Here is an 18,277-nt window from a genome sequence, read left to right on the forward strand (position 1 = left end):
GTCTTAGTAAAGTCTTTGTTTCAATTAATGATTATTCACTAAAATAACTTTGGACTTTTGTGTACACTTCACATTGAAACATAGGTACAGTAGTTAGACCAGAATGGAGATCTTAGCTGTTCTCAAAGTATCAGTGATTGTTTTCCAGATCTGTCTCATAGATATTCCTAATAGGTAAACTCTGTGTTATACTGTTTTAGAAGGGGAGCTTATATTTTATTCACAAATTAAAAAAAAAAAAAGAAATTGAACACTATATATATATATATAATTTCAATGACAGAGCCCACCAGAGATGCTGCAGAGCATTTTGCAGTGTCGATGAGAGGCACCTGGCTCATCTCTTTAGTGATTTATTTCACAAAAGACTCAGGCATAATTTCAGTACTATTTTGAGGTGGAGATGTTGCCCCTTAAGCAGTGGGCTAGCAGGTGTTTCAGGTAGACTTGGGAGGGTTGAGCTGGAAGGGAATGGTTATGTAGCACCTGTGACTAATCCTGAAAGCTACCAGTCAAACTGAAGGCCAGCAGCAGCAACAAGCTTAGAGGAAAAGCCGAGTCTTTGCTGTACAAGGGAGTGATGATAAAGCATAAACACGAGGAAAGTTTGTTCCTTTGTCCTAACGAGCCAGTCTGCATAACTTCATTCTTGAAACAAGCTTCCAATAGAGCTCCAAGATTGTAAAGCCAGCAGGTACTGTTCTGCTGGAGCCTGGCTTGTGAAGCCCAGAGAAACCGGCCACTGATGGCAGACCCAGGCTTGTGTTTCATGGTTGAATGAAATCTGCTCACATTTAGAAAACTTGGCTATGATGTTTTAAGTGAGCAGCAGTGTGAAATAATGTACTGAATTGTGTGCAGTGGCAGGCTATGTTTCTGGGAAAGTGTGCCCTCTGCTGTGAGCTGCTTTATATTTTACTTGCTTGGTGTTAGGGTTCTCCTTGGGGTAGACTGTCATGTCAGGAGACAGTTGCCAAATCATCAGCCTACACATGGGTAGATTCACCTTGAGGCTTTGTCAGTCTAAGAAATTTTATACACAAACATTTGAATACTCTCACAGTTACTTGTCCACATTATCAGCTATTCCAGTTATAATGATATACCATTGATTGTCATCCAGACCTTGGAATCTCATTCACACTTGATTTGACGCTGGAGCAGCATTGCTGCTGCAGCACTGTCGTTTCAACAGATCTTCACTCTTGTGAAGACAATACCTAGAGCTGTGCACTCTTCTCCCCACGATAAAGTATTGTTCAAATAAGTAATCAAAACCTCAGAAAGCAATACATTTTTTCCTCATTAGACCATACATGCAGACAGCAAAACTGCAAACCTAAGAGGAAGTCTTCCAAATAATGAGTGCTTGGGTAATAGTAGCAGAGCTTCTGAAAACTAGATTTAAAAAAAAAAATAAATAAGGGGGAAGGGATAGAGTTTTTGCATCGGTAATGGCTAAACAATGCCTGTGAGTATTAAAAATATGCCATGTTTAAGGACAGTGTGGGTGCCTGTTTGCCATGCTTAGGGACCTGGGTATGCTGGCCTCTGGGGTAGAGGCAGGGTTGTATGTACTGCTGAAGACTTCTGAGCAGTTGGTTGTTAGGTGGATTGAGTATGTGTGCTGTCACAAGGGTCATTGGAACAGAACCTGCTCCCAAAGTGCTGCTTTTCTATGCCTTAGAGTGGCAAGAGTATTGGCTGTTGAGAGCCACACTGAATCTAGGCTGCAGACATAGCTGTGTCCTCTGAACAGGGGCCCAAAAGGAGATACTTTGATTATTGTGCAGCTCATTCAAATACCTTCAGAAGTCCCTTTCATCTCAGCAAAGGCTTGGTGGCCATGGTTCTGCAGAAAGAGGAGATGCTTAGAGGGAGCTGGACAGGATGGGTTAATGGGCAGAGGCCAAGGGGATGAGGTTCAACATGGCTAAGTGCCAATTCCTGCACTTTGGCCACAACAACCCCATGCAATGCTACAGGCTTGGGGCAGAGTGGCTCGAAAGTGGTGCAGAGTAAAAGGATCTGGGGGTGTTGGTCGATGCTTGCCTCAACATGAGCCAGCAGTGTGCCCAGGTGGCCAACAAGGCCAATGGCATCCTGGCTTGTGTCAGGAATAGTGCAGCCAGCAGGGCCAGGGAGGTGATCGTCCCCCCCTGTACTCTGCTCTGGTGAGGCCGCACCTCAAGTACTGTTTGGTTTTGGGCCCCTCACTACAAGAAGGACATCGAGGCCCTGGAACATGTCCAGAGAAGGGCTACGAAGCTGGTGAAGGGCCTGGAGCACAAGTCCTGTGAGGAGCGGCTGAGGGAGCTGGGGGTGTTTGGTCTGGAGGAGGCTCAGGGCAGACCTCATTGCTCTCTGCAACTGCCTGAAAGGAAGGTGTGGGGAGCTGGGGGTCGGCCTCTTCTCACAGATGACTAGTGATAGGACTAGAGGGAATGGCCTCAAGTTGTGACGGGGAAGGTTTAGGTTGGAAATGAGGAGACATTTCTTCTCAGAAAGAGCAGTCAGGCATTGGGACGGGTTGCCCAGGGAGGTGGTGGTGTCACCGTCCCTGGGGGTGTTTAAGGAAAGGTTGGACCTGGTGCTTAGGGACATGGTTTAGGGGGTGAGAGTGGTGGTAGGGGGATGGTTGGACCAGTTGATCTTGGAAGTCTTTTCCAACCTAATGATTCTATGAAATTGTTCTGTGGAGGATGGGGAGGAGCAGAGCATAGGCTCAGTGAGAGGCTGCAGTCTGCATGTCGCTAAGCACTCATAATTTCAACTTTCAGAAGAGGTCAGTGCTGTCCACCATACGGCTAATCTGGCCAAAACAGCCACATCTCTGCAGGCTCAGCATGCCCCTGACACAGGGGAGAGCATCAGCTGCCCAGCCACTCACTGAGCAGTTGGAGCACCTTGGGTGCTGAGGACAGCCTGCAGCAGCAGGCCCGTTCCCCCTGGCCTGCCTTGGCAGCCTGAGGCAGCTGGCAGGGCTCCTGCTGCCCATGCGCCCTTGGGTCTGTCCCTTTCAGTGCTGTGCTGCAGGCTGCGGGGTTGGGATCCCACCATGAAGCCTTGGCCACAACACTACTGAGTGCTGGGGTTTGTGCCTATGTTTCCCAGCAGGAGAGAAGTGTTTGCAGGACTAGGAGCTGCTAGGGCTGGGAGCAGAACTGCCATGGCGCTGGAAGGAAGCAAGGCTCTGAGGCAGATGGGCTTGGGAAGGACTTAAATAGGCTTTGGAGCTAGGCGTCTTTCATTTTTACAAAGTCACTAGAATGCAAATAGCAGAGAGGCAGCTGCTTAACTGCAGCTTCCTCCAGTGTCACCAGCAGCCTTGGCTGCCCGTGGGTCAGACTGGAGGCTGAGGAATAAACCCCACTGGGGCCCAGGAGGGGGGCAGCCCCTGCCCTCAGGCAGCACTTGGGCTCAGGCTGAGCAAGCATGTAAAGTTACAGGCTGCTTAAGAGAAGGAAAGGTAAAATTTGCAATGGATGTGCAAGAGCAAAGTAATTAGATGTGAAAAATTAAGTGATGATTTGAGTGTGTAAAAGGTAGAAAACGTGTCAATAGTTGGGGTCTTGCTGCAGCAACCTCTGAGAGCTCAAAGAAGGAAGGAAAGAAGGTTACTAGGCAGCGAAATTGCTTCTACATCAATTCTCACCACAGAGGAAGCTTCAGGCGCTTTCCCCAAACCTTTCTTTGCTGATAAGGGGCTGCTCAAAATGAGGGCTCAGTTGTCTTTCTGTTTTGATGCGTTTATACTGCTTTTAATGAGGTCACAGCCCGCTTCATCTGGCTGAAAGGGTTGTAGCTAAGATCAGCGTTTGACAACAGTGTTTGCATTTTGACTCTTCTCTCATCTAGTCCTTTTGTTGGATCAATTTCTCCCCCTACCTCCCAGAACATCAATTAAAATAAACATTTTTAAACCTCTAGGCCTGATTAATGTACCCTGAGCAGTGTTGCAGGAACCATCTGGGCCAGGGGCAACAGCACAGGCAAAGCCCCCACAGATGCAGTCAATGGAAAGTGGCACTGCTGCTACAGCTGTCAGCTCATGATTTAGTCACCAGCTCTCACCTGTTAATGACGTGCTCTTTCATTAAGATATTAGACAGTTATTGCTGTGTGGCCAGCAGGATCCTGGTTAATGGACAGTTTAAAGGTTTAAAAAGCAGCTTCTTGTGATGAAAGTGGGGTGGTTTCCTCCTGGCTGCTTCTGCTCTGGGGCAGGGTCTGTTCCTCATCAGGCTGAAGAGAGTGATAAAAAGGGGGGGGGGGGGGGGGGGGGGGGGGGGGCTCCCAGGCCCTGTGCTGCACAGACGACACCATCACCCAAAAAACGATAATCTGTACATGAAGTGAGGGGCCTGATTAGGTTGGTTTGTGCCCCTGCCTGAGTTGTGTTGCTGTCGGTGAGCACAGCTGCGGCCCGGCCAGGTGCAGGCCCTCTCTGTCGAGCAGTCGGGGAAGCGTCCCATGGGAGCAGAAGGCAGAGGCCTGGGGTGATGCCTGGGGGCTCAGCAGACCACAGCGAGGAAACCCAGGGCTGGGATGGAGGCCTTGCCTTGTCCTGAGGTGCCTGGGCATCAGTGCTGGAGGGGCCTCACTCCCCAAGAGTGCAGCCCCTAGGCACCCAGCTGCGGTGAATGACAGCAGCTGAGGCAGGTGAAGGCTGCAACCAGGCACGGGTGCCCATCCTGGGGCTGCAGCTGAGCTGGGTCCTGCCCTCAGCTGTTCTTCACCCCTTTCCCTGCAGTGCCCATCTCTGGTACCTCCTCATCTGTCAGGAGGAGGTAGGAGCTGATGGCTTCCCGAAGGCCCAGGCTGATGGGGGAGTTATCCTCCTCTTCCTCCGGTGGTGGCACAGGCTCTGACAACAGGACAGAACTGCAGGGGGGAGATGGGGCCATCAGCATGCAGTGCCAGCCCCACAGGGGAAACCCACAACCTTGGTAGCCAACCCTACCTGTCGATCTTGTCCCAGTTGAGTGACGGCTTCTTCACCACGGTGGGCTGGGCCAGGGCTGGGGCTGCCCTCACACTCTCCATGGAGCAGGGCTGCCTGAGGGCACAGCACAGACCCTCCCCACACTCTGGGCAGGGGCCAGTGGCATCAGTGCAGTGCCCACATTCCTGCACATCAGCCCCACAGGCAGGTGCTGGACCAGCCACTGCCCACCTGCTTCCCCGCAGGGCCCTGGTAGGTGACATCTGGCCCGGGGACTGGTGGCCCTTACCTGTGTAGTGGTCCACGAGGTCATGCAGGTTGGAGAAGGTGAGCCGCGGAGAGATGTAGAGCCAGCCATTCTCCAGGCGATGGATGCGGTAGTGTGTGACCGAGTCCCATGAGGTGAGCTCAGTGCGCCGCACCGACAGAGAGTAGCAGCCTGCAAGGGTGCAGGGCTGGGGTGCCGCAGGGCAGGACCCCACTCAGCCCTGGGCTGGAGCAGCCTCAATTTTTGCCACCCAACTGGGGTGGCCGGGAGCACCTCATGGGCACATGCAGCTACCATGGGGTGCCAGCCCCACACCACAAGCACCCCACCCTGGAGAGAGGAGAGTTCCAGGATGTAGCCCAAGCAGTGTCCCCCGAAAGCTGCCATGGCACCAGGATGGTGGTGGTGCTGCTGCAAGGAGGGAGCATAAAGCTGCTGGGAGAAGGGCTGAGCTGAGCTCTGCCCTGAGACTTGACCCTGCACCAGGGCTAGGCACTCGGTAGAGTTCCCTCGTAGGGGGGACGGAATTGGGCCCCTGTTTCATCTTTGAAGCCAAGCCTTTGCACATTTTTGCTTAACCAAATGCTGCAGGAAGCCTGTTTGTTGATTCTTTCGGGGCCCTGTGGTGGAGGAAGAGGCTCGGCATGAAGCAGAGAACAGCAGCAGCACCAGGAAACCACCATGCGGGGCCTGCCGTTGCCACCAGGTGCAATGGAGGAGCAGCCCCACAGCACAGGGCCCTGTTTGCGCCCTCAGCACCCTGGAGTAGAGGGGCCATGAAACGCTTGAAGTACACTGGGGGGGGGGAGGAAGGGGGCTGGGGTGGGGCGGGGGCAGGCGATATCAGGACTTGACAGCACTGTGCACAGGCTCTGGGGGAGTCTCAGGGGATCAGCTTTGTCCTGCATGCGATGGAGCTGTCACCACTGCCACCCTGCCCCAGCCCAGCAGCACTGCCTGTCCCGTCTGTCTGGTCAAAGTCCCTCTTTGCCTGGGGCTGTTTGTCCTGAACACCCCTCCCTCGCCCTTCAGCACACACTGTGGGGCCGTGCACTCACCTTTCCTGGTCTGGCTCTGCCGGATCAGGAAGGACCCACTGTGGTTGCCAGGTTGGAGCAGCAATTCCTCTGCCTTCTCCCGGCTGATGCCCTCGTACAGCCACCTGGACAGACAGTGGGTGTTGGCAGAGCTGTGCCGATGGGGCTGCCTGAGCAGGGTGGCAGCACCTCGTGCCCTGGGGATGGGGACAGGTGGGGTGGTCCCACAGCAAAGCCCGTGGGCTGCAGGACGCAGCATCTGGCCTCAATCTTGTGCGGCCTGAGGCATGGGGATGCAGGGCTGGGACACCCTGCACGCCTTACCACATCACCAAGCTCTGCCTCATGGCTGGGTGTCAGCAATGGAACTTCAGGCCCCGGTACAGTGGCTGGGGTTTGGCCTCAGGGACAATCCCCCCTCCTCTGAAGTGGGAAAGCAGCAACAAAGCCCCCCTCCTCTGGCCCTGCCTGGAGCCCTGCTCCCACCACCACCCTGTAGCACTGAGGTGGAGCTGGCAGAGCCATCCTTTGGGTGCCCCAATGCCTATGGGACACTGCAGGCCCCCCCCCCAGGAGCCATCCAAAGGGGGGGGGGGGGGGGGGGGGGGGGGGGGGGAGTCTGCCATACCACGGCAGCACAGGCTGCGTGGTGGCAGGCATTTCCTGGCCACAGCTGCAGTGCCAGAGAATGAACCTGGACACCAGTGGGGCTGGGTGCTTGAGAGGCCTGGCTGTACCCCATGGGCCCTCAGCTCTTCCATGGAGCTGTGTCTGCCGGGCGCCATCCTGGGATAGCACCTACCTGTGCCACACCTTGGCCACGCAGCTGCTGGGGATGAGGCACTCCTTGCCAGACACCTTGGATGCCACCAACCACCACTCCCCATCCCTGCAGGGAAGGGGACAAGATGTCCTGTGGCTGCTGGGTGCAGGAAAGGGGCTCCCCATGGCCACAGGGATGGGTGCTGGCACCGCTGGCCAGCAGTGCCCTCTCACTGTGGGGACTTACTCGGCGAGGACGTGGACCTGCTCTCCCATCCTCAGGACAGTGGGCACGTCTGTGCCAGAGGGGAAGTCGCACAGGGCCAGTGCCAGGAAGCTGTTCGGGGCTGTGGGGAACAACACGGGGCTCAGTGCTTGGGAGGACTGTGCCTGCCGGGGTATGCTGGTGGCTGCTGAGCACTCACCTGCCTGCGTGGGCAGCGGGGATGGTGTGGGAATGGCAGCTGCCATTGGGATGCTGAGCGGCTTCTCCCGGCTGGGCAGGCTCCCCATCCTTTGCTACACCTGTGGGGTCAGCACGCGTCCCCAGCCACCATCTGTGGCCACGACTGGCTGCAAGGGAAGGAGAGGGTTGGGCTGGCCCTGGCAGCACCTGTGGGCAGAGGGACCAGGCCGCCTGCAGCCATGTGCCCCATGGCACAGCTGTGTCAGGATCTGGGCCTGAGGGGTATGGCCACACACCCTGGGGCAGGGCAGCGCCATAGGGTGCGTCGGCACCATGGAGCTCTGGGCTGGGGCTGAGCTCCCAGGGGAAGCCTTCGAGGAAACTGCCTGCCCACGGGATAGCATCTGGGGCCCCGCAGCTGCAGCCGGGTGGGCTGGGGGCCCTCCTGGGGACAAGGCATACATGCTGTGTGGGGACCAGAGAGCCCCCATCCCCAGGCTGCCACAGAACCATGCGGGGCTGTGCTCACCCACTCCGCACAGCCATCCTTCCCTGTCCCAGAATCCCACGGGATGTGGGGGTGCCCATCCCAATGCCCTAAGGTGCCAGTCCTCATACAGTGCCTGGGGGCTAAAATTGTCCCCTCTATCTGCAGCAGAACATTTCAGCTCCATGCCCCGGTGAGGCACAGTCAAAGCTGTGCATGACCCAGACCCATGGACTGAGCCTCCTGGCTCCGCTGCTGCCCTCACCTACCTGCTGCTTGCTGCTGTCACCATCGCACCAGACTCATCGGGGCTGGGCAGTCATCGGCTGGGCTCTGCTGTGCTGGGTGGTGCCTCCCGCATGGTCCCCAAGACACCGAGGCTCCACAGGGGGGACCCTCCTGCAGTGGTGGGGCTCCCTCATCCAAGGAAGGTCCCGTTTGCTGCCTCCTTGTCCTTCTGCTCTAGGTTTGGGTATTTTCCTGCGCTGGAGCCAGAGGCTGGGCTGCTCTTGGCTGTGCTGCCTGCTCAGGGTGCGTGGTGATGGGGCTGAGCGCTGCCTGGGCACCAGCAGGCTGCTGGTGTTTCCTGTGACGCATGCGCACCACGGCAGAGGTTTCTGGTTTTTTCACTCAGCCAACAGTCTGCTCAGCACTGCCCGCAGGGAGGCCACGGTACGGGGTGAGAAAAGCCTCAGGTGCAGTTTCAGGCAGCTGCCTGGAGCCACCGTAGACATTGCCCTGGGTGCCACCGGGTTCTCCTTCACCACCAGGTGTGTGGGTCAGCCACTGCAGCCGAAGCTGCACTGGGAGCTGCGGCCCTGGGTGGATCAGCCATCCCCTACCTGGTGGCTGGGGGACATGGCACCAGCTGCGCCCCACGAAGCAGCGGAGGTTTTGGGCCAGAGGACCCCCAGGGCTGCAGCTTGGCCGTGTGTGGTGCTCCAGGAGCTGTGGCACCGATGTGGTTCTTTGTTTACCCAAATGGCTCTGGCTCTGCTGGGCCAGCTCTTACATGGCTGGAGCAGAGAGGTCAGCAGCGATTCGCCAAAAAGTAAGTCTGGACCTCCAGACAAGGCACTCGGTGCTGGAGGGTGGTCACAAACTCAAACGCCTGGGGAAGACACGATGAGACCTTGTCCAGCTGCAGTCTCTGGGCGCAAATGTGCAGCATGGACATGGATGGAGCCAAACTCACAGCCTGGCTCCCACACGATGACCAAGAGATGATCCAGCACTTGCACAGCTGCCTTGAACACAACCACCATCATTGAAAAGCAGCTCGCCTTGAGAGCAAGCACCTGCTTGGGGTTACATCCTGCCAGAGCACCCCGAAACCAACCAACCCCATTGTATGGGGGATTTGGGGCTGAATTTGTCTTCTCAAATTGCATCTTTTTTGGGTCAAGGAGAGGGCAGGGATATTTGCAATGAAAAGATGGGCTGTTTGATGAATGACAGTGTTTGATCCCCATACTCTGCCACAGGAGTGTGGCTTGGGGCAGGGAGGGAGAAGTGCTCGGTTTTCTAAGGCCTGTGATTTCACAGGAGGGAGGGACACTGGCACCAGGCAGCAGGAGCTCCAGTCGCTGGGCCGAGCAGAGGGCTCCTGGCACACTGCTTCCCTCCATGCACACGGCTGGGTGGATCATCCCAAGGGACAGCGAGGGCAGCCCAGCCCCGTGGTGCCCTTTGCCCTGCCTCACTTCCCCTTGTAGCACCAGCAGGCACCTCAAAGCCTGTGAGCACAGCAAGGCTGAGGGACCCCGCATCCAGGTGCTGCAGCCACACTGAGGGCCCCACACCTCCACACCTTTTTGGCTAGGTCCAGACGAGGGGAGTAGCCCCATTTCCCCCAAGGAGAGGCTTCAGGGGTTGCTCGTGCAGCTTTGCTGAGCTCTCCCCAGGCTGGGAAGTGCCGTGCTGCCACTCATGGCCCCGCTGTGCCTCCCCGTCCCCGTGTCCCCCCTCCCCCCCGCAACCCCACTGCCCTGGTTGTGCCGCTGTGGCTGAACATCCTGCTGCTATTCATGTTTCTGGTCAGTCGTAAACCACTGCGTTGGTGTGAAGTGCACACGGAAAAGAACAGCATATTACTAAAGCAGACACCCATGTGTGTGGCCTCACACTGCTCCTGGGGTTTGGGACGCCCCTGCTCCGGGTTTGGTCAGTGCTGGCTGCAGCAAACAGCTTGCAGAAATATGTGGGGCTGAGCAAAGGTTCGTTTGCTCCTGGAAGTGGTAGCAAAGCACCACCGGTGTGCCCACCAACCTTCCCAAATGTGGCTCAGCTCCTGAAGCCCTGCTCTGCACTGCCTAGCATCTTCCTGAATTAGTGGTAGTGAATAAAATGGGGCCCCCAGACTCAAACACCAGTGTGGGCAAGGGGGGGGGGGGGGGGGGGGGCTTTGTCTTACTGCTGTGGCAGCATTTGGCCACGCTAATTCTTGTGACTGAGTGGGTGGAAGGAGGCAAAAAGAATAACCCATGGGTTTCTCCAGACTCATGATGTGCCAGCCCCTCTCCTGTCACGTCTGTGCAGGGGCAGGAGTGACTGGGATGGCTTCAGAGTCTTGGATCCAGCAGCAGGGAAAGGTTCGACAGAAGGCAAGCCACCCCAGCCGTCTCTGCAGGTTAAAATCAAGTAACAGATGTGGTGGTGGGAAGGAGACACTGAGGTCCCCGGTCCAACTTCCTCCTCCATCACCAGTGACACCACCCTGGCTGTGGCTCTGTTTTGAAAGCCTCCAGGCCCAGACGGCCATTCCCAGCTGTTGTCCTGGGGCTGCAGCACCCTCCAGGCTTAAAAGCAAGGAAAATTCCTGGTCAAATCTGAGCCCCCCAAACCACACTTTTCGGCTGCTACTCCCTGCAGCGTCACCTGGCCCTATGGAGGAGAATTCAAGGCCACTGCCTTTCAGCAGTGAGCACGTCCCAGCTGTGAGCATGGCTGCCCACAGCTCCCGCTGGGGCCACAGGGCCGTGCTTGCAGGAGTGAAGCCACAAGGACGGTGGTTTTGTGAGTAATGCACAGCGGCCGCCAGCACAAGGTGTTGCACCCAGCAGCAGCCCAACAGAAACCTCAGCCCAAGGCAGTAAGAAATATTTCCATTGCTGACCCCTGAGAAACCTGCAGCTGCGCTGAGCTCAGTGAGAATGACCCCGTGCTGCTGAAGAAAACGATGCATGCTTTTAATACCACAGCTTGGGAGCTTGAGCTGTGAGTGCCACAGCGTGTGGAACTGCGCAGATCTGTCCCTCCACCTCAGCCAAGCACCAGTGTGATTTGGGATCCTGGCCCAGGGGAAGCATGTCCTTAGCTCAAGCTTTGCTCCTGGATTTGGTTGGCCTTGCTTTTGTCACCTGAAGAAACATCCTGTCTTTTATTTAACTGGGAATAGTTGTTCCCAGTTTGTGTTTTGCTTTGATGCTTCTATTTTTATCAAAAAAGCACTTGCTTCTGTGGAAATAATTTACTTTCTCCATATGAGAATCCTCGCTACAAATCTTGCCTCGCTTATGCGTTTGAACCACCATGGCAACGAACTTCTTTCTTAATCAGCCCTCTTTCAAATTGGTAAAATCTCATCTGTTTGCTCTCCCTGGTCCTTGGTCCATGGGAGCCTGTAACTGTGAGGGCTCCTGCTGAAATGCACATCATAAACACACTTGGTGAGCACACATCAACCCCTGCTGTGGTATTATTTCCTCTAACTCATTTCGTTGTCATTTTAATATTGTGTTTGCCTTTCTTTTGGTCTGTCTCTGTATTTTCATAAGGGAACTTGGGGAAGAATCACTTGTCTGCACAGCTACTTCTCGGTGTAGTCAGCTGGAATAAAACCCTGCTGCACGCGCAACTCTTCTGAACACGTTGCTTTGCATTCAGCACTTGCATTTAGCAGCGATGGATTTCATGTGGTATCTGAGGGACTGACCTCTTTCATATTCTCCTGTCTTCAGTAGACTTGAACTTACTTTACTGCAATTGGCCGTTTTTTCCTGTTTCAATCGGCTGCAAACCTTTCAATCGGTTTGCAATTCTGGAAAACACTTTGTCTCACTTCCTGCAGTGACAGAGTTCCCCAAAGGCCTGCAGAAAGTCCAAAGCACAAAGCTGCAGGAGTCCACCCTGTGGACATGACAGCAGGACCAGGACTAAGCTGTGACCAGCATGTAAGCACTCTTGAAGCCCAGACAGCTTTGTGACCGCATGATGACAGACTTCTGAGACTTAAGAGCAAAATCTGGATCTGAAAAGCAGAAGATAAACGGTTATGTTAAACGACCAGTTGCTCAGCACTGCTCCATCTGCACCTGGCTTTACATGCGTGCAGGCTAAAGAGTAAACAGATCTTACAGTGCTTTCCAAAGCACTTTCCTTCCTTGTCAGAGGTATTACAGGTTAACTTTGTGTTATACCAGTAAATCACACAGGCGCAGAGTGCTGTTCACCCGGGAAGACAGCTCGTAGGACTTGCTGCCTTTGTTCAGAGGCAATTCTTGGCGGCGTGTCTGCTTTGTAGCAAACCTTTTGTTTAGTTTCACTCTGTCAAAACTGGAAGCTTCTTTCTGCATTTTGGCAGAAGCCAGTTATCTGATGCCTTCAGACAGCCTCTTGCAGGGGATGCTGTGCCACCCTGCTCCTGCCCAGCCCCTAGGAAACCTCTTGGAAGAGGGGGCCAATGCTGCCCCTTCCATGGGGCCTCTCACAGGAGGAAACACTGCAACTGACAAAACCGGCTGCAGTGCTAGGTCAGGCCAAGAGAAACAACACAAGCACACACGGTAACAATGAAACTCAGTTATAGCTTTATTTAATAACTGGTACAAAGTCCCCCTCAGGCAGAGCCTCCCAGTCCCATTCCCTACCTGAAATGGAGCAGAACATGAGTGTGACCCTTGGAGGAGCTGGCTCCCATTGAGTCAGGACTGCTCAGCTGTTAAGAAAGGATGTTTTGCTCGTCTCTCGAGACCTGTAGTAGCCTGACCAGTCATCCCTTTTCTCCCATTAACAGCTAGACCCTGGCACGCAGCAGGCATTTGCCTCCTGCCCTCTGTGACCCAGCCAGATGCAAAAAGGCAGAAAAATTGTGAATTCCACGAAGAGAATAAACAGTACCTGCACACAGGCATTCATTGCTCAACTGCTGGCCTGAGTCACACAAATGTGTGGCTGACAGCAGTCATTTACATTCACTGGTGCTTCCTGAGCCTCACTTAAGATCCCATGCAGACACGCTGCCTGGGGATGACAGCAGCAGGAAGCAGAGCTGGCAGTGCAGGAGATTTTGGGATCTCCATATGGCAAGGGGCACTGGTGCCCATTTCACAGCCTGTTTGATGTTAAAGATTCACCTGTGCCAGGGCAGAATAGTGACTACGTGCTAACTGCATTTGGCCCCTCCGCAGGAGAGGCAGGTGGGTCAGCAGAGGCAGTCTGGCAGCCACAGCTGCTATAGTTTAATCCCTTGTACTCTGTTGAATAGTGCACCTCGGTTAGTGTACATTTACTTGTTAACTGCTTTGCCCTTTCAGGAGGCTCAAGTAAGAAATCACTACGCTCCTTAACACACATACAGAGATGAGACCAAGACAGTATTTCCAACCATTCGTTCATCTTCCCCACAGCTCCTTGGCATGCCAAGAGTCCTGGGAACACAAAGACCTCCTGGTGGGTTCTGCACTCCAGGCACAACTCTGCCAAGGACTACCACCCGCCTCCAGTGCCTGGAGCTTCACATCATCATGGTCTTGCTTTCCCATGTCCCACAGATGCCATTCCAACTGCACCGCAAGGGTCCTTTAGCAGAAGCACAACTAGAAAGCAATTCTAAACCTCACAAAGCCACAAAAATTATATTTAAATGAACAGGGAAGACAATGGCTGTCATCTGGATTGATATACAGCACACACAGGAGATGGTATCAGCATGTACAGTAACCTGACTTACTAAGACTGCGGAATGTTAACGAGTTTTAAAGAGGCTCTGATGCCCAGGGCATACAGAAAGGACCAAAGTAATGCCAACTACAGACTACCAAGGAGGTAGCAGCTCAGATGGGCATGCACAAGTTAGAGAGAACAGTTAATGCCATGTTGGATGAAATGCTAGATTCTGAGTGGGTTCAGTGGGGGCGAGTGGAGTTGTCTGAATCGAGAAGAGGGGCTCCTGCTTAACAGGATACTTCCATGGTTTGAGGTGCATCCTGGAGATCAATTCCTTCTGGGGTTCCAGCACTGCCTTCACCGTGGTTGCTAGTATGAGACCGGCTGCGGATGCTCTCCCCGGAGCCCACACTAGAAGAGGAGTGAGTACGCGAGCGGATCAGCCTGGTCATGCTAGCTGCTGGCACTGCAAGAGAGAACAAGAGTAAGTCTTAAAAAAGGAGGAAGTTCTTAGGCTCAGAGCAAGTATCACGGCACTCAAATATGTGTTGCTGAGTAAGCACAGAATGAGCTATCCCCTCAGGAAGAAAAAACTCTTCACTGCCAAAATTAAGTCTTTGCATGTCTAAAGCAAGATGTTTAAGGCCCAATTTCAAAAGGTCCAAGGTGAGCAAATGCCAGAAATGTAACTGATCATTTGCAAGTGCAGTCACGGTGAGTGTCTGTGCAAACCAAGGCAGCTGTTGTACAAGTGACCTTTTGAAAGTCAGTCTCATCACTCTAGACAACCACAGAGCCGAAATCATGCAACAATCAACAAAATACAAATGAAAGGTGAAAAACCATAGCATACACATTGTACAATGGATCAGCCTAGCCCATAGCAGCAGGACATGCTGAGACAGAGCAATGCACCCGAAGAATCATTCAACTCAGTACACAGACTTGGGCCGAGGCAGATGCACAGTTGAAGGTACCTGACTCAGTGCTTAGGTGGCTGAGCTGCACATAAGGGACTGGAAACAACATGAGACAAGGAAAGGGATGAATACAGGTAAGAGCCAATTAGTTGCAGAGTGTGAGTAGCAGTTGCACTGCTCCTGGGATCCCAAGCTACTTTCCCTTCCACTCCCATCTCGCACACTGTGCTGTGAGCTCCTAGTATTTGTGAAAACAGCTGATAATGAGCATCTTGGGGAGATGCCAACTCAAAAACCTACCAGGGGCAAATCTCTCCTATGATGTTAGCTGGAAACTGCAGCATACCTGGTGACCTCAGCCTCCCCACTGTATGCACCATAACTGCTCAACACAGATGTCATTTTCCTGAGGTGAGGAAACTGGGGTATACTCTGCAACTCTGGATACTGAACAGAAATTCTTGTCTTTCCTCGAGTTGACAGCATCAGATTCCAGCTACAAGGCATTACCTTCCACTTGCAGTTTCAGCATGGGCAGTTCCAGCTGTTTCAATCAATGTGCAGAAGGATCAAGAATAGCTATTGGGGAACTGGCTTCTGCACTTCTAGAAGTGACAAGCTGCTTTGTTTCTCTGCTGTTCTCCTCTGAGATGAGGCCCTGCTGGTCCAAGCTCAGCACTCCCAACGGTCTTGCCAACCTAAGTTGGTAGGATGGCTCTGTGACTAGCTACTAATTCTATAAATAGAAGTTTACCTCTCATCCTTCCCCTGTGCTACATATCCTGTTGGCAAGAGATTTGACCACCAAAGCCCTGCTGAAGTCCTTGCTCTGATGACAGTACTTGCTGATTTTTCCAGCACTAGGCGTGCAAGAGACTTGAACATGGAAATGCTCTTAGATTGTGAGATTAAAGGGGCCTTTCTCACACAGCAACCTCCTCTGAAGCGTCAGGGTCTTCTGGCTAGCCTTGGAGAACACGATCATCCCATTATGTTCAAGTCAGACACACAGAGCTCTAGGGAAAAGGACAGCTTCCTCTGAGTTCTGACATCCATGAGTTGGTAAAGAAGCTCTGGTGACATGGAGACCATTGGGAATGTCACGGCTGCTAAAATGGCCATGCTTAGTGGTTACTCAGCCATGGCAACAAACCCCTCCTATAGTTGCAGCTTTTGAACGTTCATCATCCACAGAAGGGACCTCCTAGCCCTGGCCTCTGGCAAGCAAGGCATAGCTGTGCCAAGGTGTCTGCAATGGAGACAGAGTTGATCTGGTGCATCAAGAATCTCTTCTCCTGAAGTCCTCAGTCCCTGGAACACCAAGGGCATGGGAAGTCTCAGCCTGACACACTCAGGACACAATGTCTTCGGCCATGAAGCACAAGGAGGAAGCCACAGGGCAGAGCTCTCATGTACCCACCACAACCACGAGGCCGTACTGCTTGCTAACTCCTTCCCCTTTGCAGAAGGTATCACTGAAGATTTCAGAAGATTTACTGTCCTTGGGAGAACACTTTTCTTAACTGGGACAAACATGAATTTACAACATTTTATCAACACCAGCAACCAAAAAGGGGTCACCGCACTAGCTGTAGTGCAGATTAAACACACATCAGGGAACAACATTGGTTTACTAACGTGTCAGCACCCTAGTTGATTTTCCAGCGTGGATGGATGTCCTGGCAACCACACTAACTCATGGGTGGGGACACAGATGCTAATGGGCTCAGATGGACCAGAAAGGCTGAGTTCCCCTCAAAACAAACCCGCTCCAAAACAGAAAACTGCGTTTGCCACTTACTGTAGCCCATTCCCTGCACAAAGTACTTGAAGGCTTCAGTCAGCTTGCCAGGCTGTGGAAACAGAAAGTGCAGCATTAGTGTGAGCAGGGCAAGGGGCTTTGTACAAACCAAATCCCATGGAAGAGCTGTGACACAATTCTCACCTGAACCACCTGGGGAAGTCCTCCGCAGTCAGCCATCTGCAACAAGAAACAAAAGGGAGGTTCGGTTGTCCTTCCCACCCTGGGTCAACCCCAGGACTGGCACAGCACTGCCTACCCCACCAGGCTGAGGGCACAGGCTGCACTGCGACACAAGGCACACTTCTATCATTTTGTTTCTAAAACCAAAGCAAGGCCTAGTGATATGTCTTCTGGAAGCTTGCTGCTGAAGAAACCCAGCATCCTGAAGGTTGCACCATCAAGCAATCTCAGGCCATACTCTAGAAGCCCAGAAGCAAACCTGCATCTGCCCAGCTCCCCCTGCCACTCTTCCCACACCTGGCGGTTTACACTTCTACACAGTATCTTTCTGACACGCTGAGGAGCCATAGGTGAGGGTGGGGTGGACTTGTAGAAAGCTATAAAAAGTGATGTTGCTGACAGTGAACAGGGTGGAGGCAGGGCACCTCTGCTAATTCTCATTAGATCTTCCCTACCACTTGCTGGGTGAAGATAATAGAGAACTGGACATAAATCAGGGAATCAGGGCCCCCCTAACAACAAGCTCTTTTCTCTTAGTCTTTCTCCACACAGGAGAGAACACAGCCCTGAGCAACTGTCCAGAAACCTCTTGAAGCTAAATGTATGGAAGGCAAATACCTAAGTGGAGCAGGCCTCAGAAAAAAAAATATGTGCAGGCTGGAATGATTCTGGCATGGTACTCACCTTCAGAAGGGTAGTTTTGGTTGGGTCAAGACGTGAATTGCATTCAACCTAAAATAAAAGGAGGTTAGAGGTATGCGATATCACACAGAAATCTTGAACAATCAGATGAAAAATGTGGGGCAGCTGCTCCACCGGAGGCAATGGCTTTCTTCAGCAATGAGAGCTTCTCCAGAGTCAGGAAGGACTGAGCAAGAAAACAGACAGCATGTAGGAAGAGAACAACGAATGGAAGATGCCATGAGGAAAGGCAGGTGTTCCCATCCAAGGGACAGAACATCACTGCCTGAGAGATGGGGATATGAATTTAAGGGAGAGCATCCCCAAAACCTGATCCACCATGAAACCCTGGAGCATCCCCTGAGCTCTGACAGCAAGACTGTGAGGGAAGCAGACTTCTGTGCTATGCAGCATGGAGGGAAATCATAATCCCCCAGTCAGGCAAGGAGGAAATGGCCACTTCTCTGTAGTCCTGCTGCAAACAGAGAATAGGTGGGGACCTATAGGAAAAGCAGCCCCAGAAGAGGAGATTTTCATGAGCTGGGAACCTGAGCAACTAGATAGGCAAGCTGAGATCCAGAAGACTATAGACCCTCTCCCAACTGTGGCTGGGAGGCAATGAGAACCCTTAGGAATATTATCCCAGTGCAGTAAAAACTTGGAGAAAGTCTCAGACTTCCATATGTTCCAGACTGAACAGACTGGTGAAAAGCCAACAGGACCAGAAAAAGCCCTGCAGTTCTCCATGCACAGCTCCTAGGTCCAAGCTACTGCTTTAGGAGGTTGACACACTATTCCAGGTTTCTTAAGGAAACTTGTTTTGTTCACAACCCCCTGGCCTTCCCACAGTCACCTTCTGAAAGGCATCACAACCTCTCTGCATTGCACCATGCCACACGTG

The 18,277-nt window shown here is 53.2% G+C and overlaps 2 protein-coding genes across 4 annotated transcripts in view; both read right to left on the reverse strand.

The window, feature by feature from the left end:
* Positions 1 to 4,288: 4,288 nt before the first annotated feature.
* SLA2 (Src like adaptor 2) lies at positions 4,289 to 8,486 on the reverse strand. Its single transcript, XM_013195874.3, has 8 exons — positions 8,175 to 8,486; positions 7,438 to 7,585; positions 7,260 to 7,359; positions 7,053 to 7,139; positions 6,272 to 6,375; positions 5,235 to 5,384; positions 4,964 to 5,090; positions 4,289 to 4,884 (listed from the first exon to the last, which is right to left on the reverse strand). The coding sequence occupies exons 2-8, from the start codon at positions 7,523 to 7,525 to the stop codon at positions 4,725 to 4,727; spliced, it is 816 nt and encodes a 271-aa protein (XP_013051328.3). The 5' UTR covers positions 7,526 to 7,585; positions 8,175 to 8,486; the 3' UTR covers positions 4,289 to 4,724.
* Positions 8,487 to 12,690: 4,204 nt separating this feature from the next.
* The window catches only part of NDRG3 (NDRG family member 3), a 60,566-nt gene continuing 54,979 nt past the window's right edge, over positions 12,691 to 18,277 (reverse strand). For 2 of the 3 annotated variants that reach the window (XM_048048905.2, XM_048048907.1), the window contains 5 exons: positions 17,380 to 17,427; positions 16,657 to 16,692; positions 16,513 to 16,564; positions 14,769 to 14,807; positions 12,691 to 14,257 (listed from right to left, as the gene is read on the reverse strand). In XM_048048905.2, coding sequence (XP_047904862.1) covers positions 14,079 to 14,257; positions 14,769 to 14,807; positions 16,513 to 16,564; positions 16,657 to 16,692; positions 17,380 to 17,427 — 354 coding nt within the window. In that variant the 3' untranslated portion in view covers positions 12,691 to 14,078. The remainder of the gene's footprint in view (positions 14,258 to 14,768; positions 14,808 to 16,512; positions 16,565 to 16,656; positions 16,693 to 17,379; positions 17,428 to 18,277) is intronic. The other variant, XM_048048906.2, reaches the window with a different exon arrangement.

The sequence above is a fragment of the Anser cygnoides genome, chromosome 16 (genome assembly GCF_040182565.1).
Source record: "Anser cygnoides isolate HZ-2024a breed goose chromosome 16, Taihu_goose_T2T_genome, whole genome shotgun sequence".
Taxonomy (NCBI): Eukaryota; Metazoa; Chordata; class Aves; order Anseriformes; family Anatidae; genus Anser; species Anser cygnoides.

What these genes read in the sequence shown, in the direction of transcription:
- SLA2 (XM_013195874.3), bottom strand. Translation starts at nt 7,525, where the DNA reads ATGGGGAGCCTGCCCAGCCGGGAGAAGCCGCTCAGCATCCCAATGGCA. An exon ending in CCCGCTGCCCACGCAGGCAG is followed by an intron (nt 7,360 to 7,437) that starts GTGAGTGCTCAG and finishes TGTTCCCCACAG; the next exon opens with CCCCGAACAGCTTCCTGGCA. An exon ending in CAGGTCCACGTCCTCGCCGA is followed by an intron (nt 7,140 to 7,259) that starts GTAAGTCCCCAC and finishes CCTTCCCTGCAG; the next exon opens with GGATGGGGAGTGGTGGTTGG.